Source organism: Nannospalax galili, unplaced genomic scaffold (genome assembly GCF_000622305.1).
Source record: "Nannospalax galili isolate Female #2095 unplaced genomic scaffold, S.galili_v1.0 scaffold335, whole genome shotgun sequence".
NCBI lineage: Eukaryota > Metazoa > Chordata > Mammalia > Rodentia > Spalacidae > Nannospalax > Nannospalax galili.
In genome coordinates this window covers 2,462,836-2,470,816 of record NW_008337842.1, presented here as the reverse complement: position 1 = coordinate 2,470,816, position 7,981 = coordinate 2,462,836, and the positions used below count along the sequence as shown (strand labels likewise).

The window sequence follows — 7,981 nt, the reverse complement described above, 5'->3', positions numbered from 1 at the left end:
TTTGAGACAGGGTCTCCCTGTAGCCCCAGCTGACCAGGAACTTGCTATGTAAACTAGGCTGGCCTTGAACTCACAGAGATCTGCCAGCCTCTGCCTCCAGAGTGCTGGGATTAAAGGTGTGCACAACCACGCCTAGCCAAGCAGTCTTTTTTTTTTTTTTAACCTAGTGCCTCTTGCTGCTACGAGCATGTCCTACTGCCAGACTAAATACTCTCAGCCTAGACTTGCCATTTGGTAACAGTGTAGTAGATAACCATGGCAGGAAGTGGAGTAGGTTCAGACACAAGTTGGGGAGGTGAGATAAGGCACAGTTGTTTATAGTATACCCCAAAAGGTGAAAAGTTATAGGGAAAAGAAGATTGTCTCAAGAAATGTTAAGGAACTATGCCAGTATGAATTGGTGATTTATTTTAGCTGGAAATTCTCAAAAGGCTGTTGGTTGTTATTAGATACGGCCATATGGAGTTCACTGATCATTGAAAGAACAGCCATTGGTGGTGGCGCACGCCTGTAGTCCCAGCACTCGGGAGGCAGAGGTGAGCGGATCTCTGTTCGAGACCAGCCTGGGCATCCTTGGTTACAGAGTGAGTTTGAGGCGACCCTGGACCCTGTTGGAAAACAAAACCAGCAATAACAAAATGGGGGGAAAATGTGTGGGCCATTTTTAGAGGACATAGGCTCAAGGGAAGGCTAGGTATATTACATCAGTTGAAGGAAAATGGCTAGAAAGAAGAAAGTAGAAGTGAAAGACACAGGAGAAAAAGTAAGAAATTACCTTTTTTGTATGTATGTGGTTGGTATTCTGGGAATGCCTTAATATATGCCTTAATCCTTTGTATATATTGTCTGATTTTGGGGGTGGGGGTCTTGGGACCCAGTTTCCCTGTATCCCCAGCTGGTCTGGAACTTACTGTGTAGACCATGCTGGCCTGGAACTTACTGTGTAGACCATGCTGGCCTGGATCTCACAAAGATCTGCCTACTTCTGCCTCCTGAGTTCTGGAATTAAAGGTATGGGCCACCACACCTGACATACTGTCTTGGTTTTTAGAAGTATTTTGAAGTAACTATTCCCAATGCTGGTTAGGTTTTATTGTCAACGTGATACAATCTAGAGTTACATGGGAGGAGGGAACGTCAGCTGAAGTATGACCTATGGCCACATCTATGAGAGATGATTGACTGATGATTGATGTAGGAGGGCAGTCCACTGTGGGCAGTACCATCCCTAGGCACATGGGCCTGGGCTGTGTAAGAAAACTAGTTGATCGTGAGCTAGGAGCAAGCCAGTAAGCAGGATTTCTCCATGGTTTCTGCTTGAGTTCCTGCCCCAACTTCCTTCAGTGATAGATTGTGACCTGGAAGTGTATGCTGAAATAAGCCCCTCACTCTCCTAAGGTGCTTTTAGTTATAGTGTTTATCACAGCAACAGAAAGCAAAGTACAACATTCCCCTTCTACAAATGAGAAAAATCAAAGTTTAAAGAGCCTATTTAATTAGCTGCTTGTCATCCCATAACTAATATGTGGTGTAGGAAGGTGAACATTAGTTTGTCTTTTCCTAACCAAGGGGCAAGATCCAAAAAGGAACAGAAAGGATGGTTCTAGAGTACAAATGGAGACTTTGGTCTTGAAGAGGAAGGAGGGTAATAGGTGAACTTTCCAAACTAGATTGAATTTCTTGAGGGCAAAGATTTGTCCTTATCTTGTTCCATTGCCAAGCACAGTCTTGCATGTAGTTGCTTCTAGATAAATAGATGACTGAGTGGAGAAAGAAGCTGCCATTTAAAAATAAATAAAAAGTAAGGCCAGTATTAAGTGAGTTGTATTAAGATTCTTCAGTTGTTGTTTTGTTTTTGAGACAAGAGTCCCATGTATCCCAGACTGGCTTCCAACGTGGTGTGTGGCTGAGGGTCTTCTGCTTTCTGCCTCCACCTCTCAAGTGCTGGGATTACAGGTGTGCACAACCACACCCAGTTTATGTAGTGCTGGGAATTGAACCCATGACTTCATTTATACTAGGCAAGTAAAATACCAACTGAGCTACATCCTCAACTAAGGTTGTTTTGTTGTTGTTGTTTCTGTGTGTGTTTTAATATATAGGTTTATTGGTTTAAATAGCCTATGATCATATAGAAAGTCTTGTTAGCCCTGTTAAAGAAGTATTGATGAGGTTGGAGAGATGGCTCAGCAGTTAGGAGCACTTGCTCTTCTAGAGGACCTAAGTCCAGTTCCCAGCAACTGTGTCCAGTGACTCACAAGTACCTGTAACCCCACCTCCTGAGGAAACCAATGCCCCTGGCTTCTCGGGCACCTGCATTCACATGCATATCCTCACACAGAGATGCATATATACACATAATTAAAAATAAAATCTCTCAAGGGCTGGAGTGATGGCTCAGCAGTTAAGAGCACTGGCTGTTCTTGCAGAAGAGCCAGGTTTGAATCCCAGCACCCACATGGCAACTAACAACCATCTGTAACTCCAGTTCCAGGGGACCCAATACCCTCTTCTGTCCTCTGTGGACATTGCACGACACGGGTGCACTTACATACATGCAGGCATAACAGTTGTACACATAAAATAAACAAAAATAAATAAAATCTTTCAAAACAGTACTTATGATCCCTGTGTTTCTTCCCTCAGCTCTTTTACTCCGAAGTCCAGTGGTCAGACCTGCTTATGCCTCAGCATTTCTCCAGGACCAGCCCACCCCAGGATGGCGTGGCACACAACACATTCACCTGTCTCCAAGCTGTCACTGTATGTTCTCTTCAGCGCTGCAGTGTTTGGGGCTCTGACCATCTGTACCTGGGCTCATCCTCATACCTTTGTCAGGACTTGATGTCTCTTAGGGAGACTATCATGGCCGCTCGTCAAATGAAGACCTAGTTTATATCTTTGGGCAGACAGTGCAACATGGTTGAATGATGCCGTTTATATTCTTAACAAGAAAGGAACTCTGTAGGAAGTCTGTTCAGTGCAGCTTAGTCACTGGTATTTGTGTAGCTAGTGAAGAAGAGCCAGGTAAGGGTAATTTTGACGGCATAAAAGTCATGTCTGTGGACTCTGTCGTGGATTTGTAGTTGGAATTGACTATTTTTTTTTCTTTTTTGTCCTTTTGAGACAGGGTCTCCCTGTAGCCCCAGCTGTCCTGGAACTCACTCTGTAGACCAGCCTGGCCTTGAACTCACAGAGATCCGCCTGCCTCTGCCTCCCGAGTGCTGGGACTAAAGGCATGTGCCACTGCGCCCAGCAGCAGAATTGTCTATTTTTAAGGTTGATTTAAAAGTATATATATATATATATATTTTTTTTTTTGAGACAGGGTCTCCCTGTTGCCCCAGCTGGCCTGGAACTTGCTATGTAGAACTCAGAGATCTGCATGCCTTGAACTCAGAGATCTGCATGCCTCTGCCTCCTAGTGCTGGGATTAAAGGCGTGCACTGCCGTGCCCAGCCACTGCCATGCCCAGCAACTATTCCATTTTTAAAGTCTGGAGAGAGAAATTTTTTTAAAAATTGGTGTTTTGGGTGGGGTGGGGGTTGTTGTTGTTACTGTTGTTAGACAAGGTCTCACAATGTAGCCCTGACTGGCTTGGAACTTGCTGTGTAAACCAGGCTGTCCTCAAACTTGTGATGATCCTCCTGTCCCGAGATAAGGATTTTTTGGTTTGCTTTTTTGTGAGACAGAGTCTTACTCTGTAGCCCAGGCTGCCCTGAAACTCACTATGAATTCCAGACTGACCTCAAACTCAACATCTCAACATGATCCTTCTTCAGCCTTCTGAGTGCTGTGATTACAGGTGTGTGCCATCATGCCTGACTCCTGAGATCAGTGTTTTATAGACTTCTTGATTTATTGGTTTTTTACTTTCTTTTTTTTTTTCTGGCCTTTCAGTCATTTTGATTCTTAAGTCAACCACTTCAGAGTTGCAGCGGAGTTGTGAAAGATTAGAGAAATACAGTTTTTCTATTTTTTAAAGCCGTTTTATTTTTTGTTTCTGGAGTCCTTCGCTTAGTTCAACTATCTTATTTAACAGACTGGTTCTGGAGTACGTGGGACTGAAGGAAGACCCCTAAAGTTGCATACATAGGTTTAATGTAGGTGCCCATGTGCATTTTTCTGGATAGAAACTCCACCCTTTTGTCACGTTCCCTAAGGAGTTTGACGAAGTGGGGCAAGTCTTCATGCTTTACTTGTTTGACACTTGTAAGGGGACAGAAAAAGGACTATAATCTTACACGCTGACCCTCAGACCTTTGCTTCTCTTTAATTTGGCTGGTTGAACTTGTTTTTGGAACATAATACATTACTTCTAAAGATTAGAAGGTTATTAGGATTATTAAGGGAATCCATCAAGCAGCACTAAGTTGTATTCATAAGGTAGCTATTTCGGTGAAATCCAAGATTGTCTTACATCCACAAATATGTTGCCTGCCTTCTTGCCAGTAAGCAAAGTAGATCTGTCATGTGCTAAAAGACAAAGAATGTAGCATCCAATTCAGTGCTCATAGATGTATCTGTGTGCATACTGTTTGGTGCTCTGAGGTAATTATGTGCTTGGTTGAACTTGTCTGTCCTCTCAGCTCTCATGACTCTGCTCTTTTGTAGCTGGTTCCAAGCCTGCGAGTCTCCATTGGACTAGTGAGAGGGTTGTCAGTATTGTGCTCTTGAGCCTGTTTCCAGCTGGGTATTTGAATCCTTGCTCTGCGGTGGACTACTCCCTGGCTGCAGCCCTCTCTCTCCATAGCTACTGGCAAGTACAGCAGTCCTGTCCCTTTAGCATTCCATTGTCTGCTCAGTCTGTTTGCTGTAAGCTTGTCTAGTGTATTGTGTGTTAGGAAGAAGTTAATGAATAGTCCCAAAACTTGTAAAAAAACAAATGATTTTAGCAGAGTACTTATATACCCCGATTTATATATCATTGGCAGTTTGTTGTTGTTGGATTTTTGTTTGTTTGTTTGTTTGTTTGTTTTGAGAAAGGGTCTCCCTGTAGCCCCAGCTGGCCTGCCTGGCACTCACTATGTAGACCAGACTGGCCTCAGTTTCACAGAGATGTGCCTCTTGAGTTCTGGGATTAAAGGCATTTGCCACCATACCCAGCTAAGAATTCTTAAAGTGTCAAATAGATGCTGTGTGATCTGGGTTGTGGTGGTACACGCTTGGTAGTCTCAGCTACTCCAGGAAGCTGAAGCAGGAGGATTGCTAGTTCAGAGACAGCCAGGATAACAGGATAAAAGTAGTGAGACCTTGTCTCTCCTAAAAATCAGAAACAGCCAGGTGTGTGTGGGGGGGGATACACCTGTATTTCTGTACTTTTGAGGCTGAGACAGGAAGATCAAAACTTGAGTTTAAGGCCAGCCTGGGCTACATAGTTCAAGTCCAGCCTGGACTATATGAGACCCTGTCTCAAGAAACCAAAATAAAGTACTAAATAAAAGACTGCCCTGGACCACCCCCCCCCACCCCCACCCCGCACCACATACACACTCCTCCCCTCTCTAGCTATGCTTTTCAGTCACACTAGCTTCCTTGATGTTCCTCAGACAGGTTGGGGACCCTCCATCCTTCAGGGCTTTACTCCTAGTGCTGCTATTTCTTTCTAAAACTCTTTTTCTAGTTTCACACTGGCTTGTTCCCCACCGTGCTCTCAACAAAGCCTTCCCTAACCACATGCTCATTTCTGGCATTCCTCATCTTCTTTTTCATAGGCGCACTCACTGCTTTCTCATGTTCTACATCGTCATGCTCTTGTATTTGTGTTTTTTTTTCTACTGCACTAGAATACTTATTTCCACACCAAGAAAAGGAGTCCACCTTCCTTACTGCCCTCTCCACATTGATGACATGCTCTGGCAAATGAGACCTGCTTAGTAAATTCTTTGTGAATGAAAACTCTGTAGAGTTTTTATTAACAAAGACATTTTGTAACTAGAAGAGCATTTAGTTACTGTATAAATAGCCCAGGAAATTTAATTCCAAAAAAAAGTTATCTTTCTTACATACTAGCAACTTTAAAAAAGCTTTTTTATGTGTGCGAGTGTTATGCCTGCATGTGTGCACCTGTAAGTGCACCCGTGTTGTGCAGTGCCTGGGGAGGACAAAAGAGGGGGTTGGATCCCCTGGAACTGGAATTACAGGCGGTTGTTAGCCACCATGTGGGTGCTGGGATTCAAACCTAGGTCTTCTGCAAGAATAACCAGTGCTCTTAACCATTGAGCGGTCTCTCCAGCCCCACATACTAGCAACTTTTTATAAAGATATATTTATTTTATTGTTGCGTGTGTGTGTGTGTGTGTGTGTGTGTGTGTGTGTCTGAGAGTATGTATGTGCACCACATGTATGTGGTGCCCATGGAGCCAGAAGAGGGTGTCAGATCTCCTGGAGCTGGAGTGATCAGCAGTTGTGAGACACCCATGTGGGTTCTGGGAACCGAACCCTCATATTAGCAAGTCTTGGTTCGTCATTTTCGTTTAAATTTTTTCTTACTGTGAGTTGCTTTAGTTTGTTATCTCAAAGTATAGAAATAATCCCACCTATGAAAGTGGGTACACAGAGGCCCCCAAAAGACAGTCAGTTATTGGAGTTACAGGTAGAGACACTGTATTTGAACCTGACTTTTTGTGGGGAGTAAAGCATCTAAATTGTCTGTATGGCCTTCTTCTAACTGCACTTGTGCTGTGATTTTCTTTTTCTTCAGGGGCATTGGACAAGTGATTACTGACTATGTTCATGGGGACACATTGCCGAAAGCTGCCAAGGCAGCCCTCCTGGCTGTCTCAGCCTTAACCTTCGCTGGGCTTTGTTACTTCAACTATCATGACGTAGGCCTCTGCAGAGCTGTTGCCATGCTGTGGGAGCTCTGATCTCTTTGGTTTTACACTGTAAGAAATGATTGTACACCTCTTTGCCTCTGCTCTGTCGATGCCATTCAGCTCACAATCAGGAGGAAATGAAGGATAAATCCATTGGCAGGCAGACTTTCTTCTGATTTCATGGTTATTTTCAGAGTTTATTTGTTGAGGAAAAGTTTGAGAAGAGTTAGGTTCAACTAGTTGTGAGACAGTTCCATATCCCATAGAGTTCCTGGTGTGTGCAGCTCGCACGACTTGTGGCATGACATTACAAATGAGCTTTATTTTACCTTTTAATAGTCTCTTAAAGAGAATTCAGCTTTATTACTATCAATATACGAACATACTTCTGTGCTTGTCCTGGGAATAATGGACAAAAGGAAAGATTTACAAGTCAGGCTTTGCATAAAAATGAAATGTTCAGGTTTTAGAACCTTCCTCTTTGTGCAGCTGATTCCAGCTGTTGATGGTTCTGTGTCTAGGAAAGCTGCCATTGGGAGGTGCTGATGTCTCTGTCACATTACTGACTTTTAAATCCTAAGAAGGGACGCTCGGAGAGCCTCTGACCTAGAGAAGTTTAATTAGGGATGAGTTCTCCTTTGTAGATGGATCAAAATATGACAAATTGCAAACAGATTTAATCTTCCAATGTATTTTACTTGTGGTAAAATTCAACTATTCACAAATAATAAGACAAATAAAGTATTTTCCCTCTGTGGAAATTGCTGATGAGAAAGTATACTCTGAAAAGAAAAAAAATTTTAAATAAAATGTTATATAATAAAATTATATTGTACTTTTTTTTTTTTTTTTTTTTTTTTAAATATATTAGCAGTCCCTAATGTCTGGTCTTTGATTAGATGTTTGTTTGAGATAGTCTGACAGGCTTAGGTTGACCTGGAATTCTAAGTAGACCAGGATGGCCTTAAATTTGTCTCAGCAGGAAAAGGCATTGCTGTCAAGCCTGACAACCTGAATTCAATCCCAAAGACTCACATGGTGGAAGGAGAGAACTGGCTCCTCCTGTAAGTTATCCTCTGACGGAGGCTGGAGAGATGGTTCAGCAGTTAAGACCACTGGCTGCTCTTGCAGAGGACCAGATTCAAATCCCAGCACCCATATGG

At 43.0% G+C, this 7,981-nt stretch overlaps 1 protein-coding gene across 1 annotated transcript in view; it reads left to right on the top strand.

Annotated features, from left to right (window-relative positions):
- Sdhd (succinate dehydrogenase complex subunit D) overlaps nt 1-7,629 on the top strand; it is a 9,936-nt gene extending 2,307 nt beyond the window's left edge. Inside the window, exons 2-4 of the mRNA XM_008832784.3 lie at nt 2,647-2,763; nt 4,615-4,759; nt 6,704-7,629. Coding sequence (XP_008831006.1) covers nt 2,647-2,763; nt 4,615-4,759; nt 6,704-6,869 — 428 coding nt within the window. The 3' untranslated portion in view covers nt 6,870-7,629. The remainder of the gene's footprint in view (nt 1-2,646; nt 2,764-4,614; nt 4,760-6,703) is intronic.
- Nucleotides 7,630-7,981: the final 352 nt, after the last annotated feature.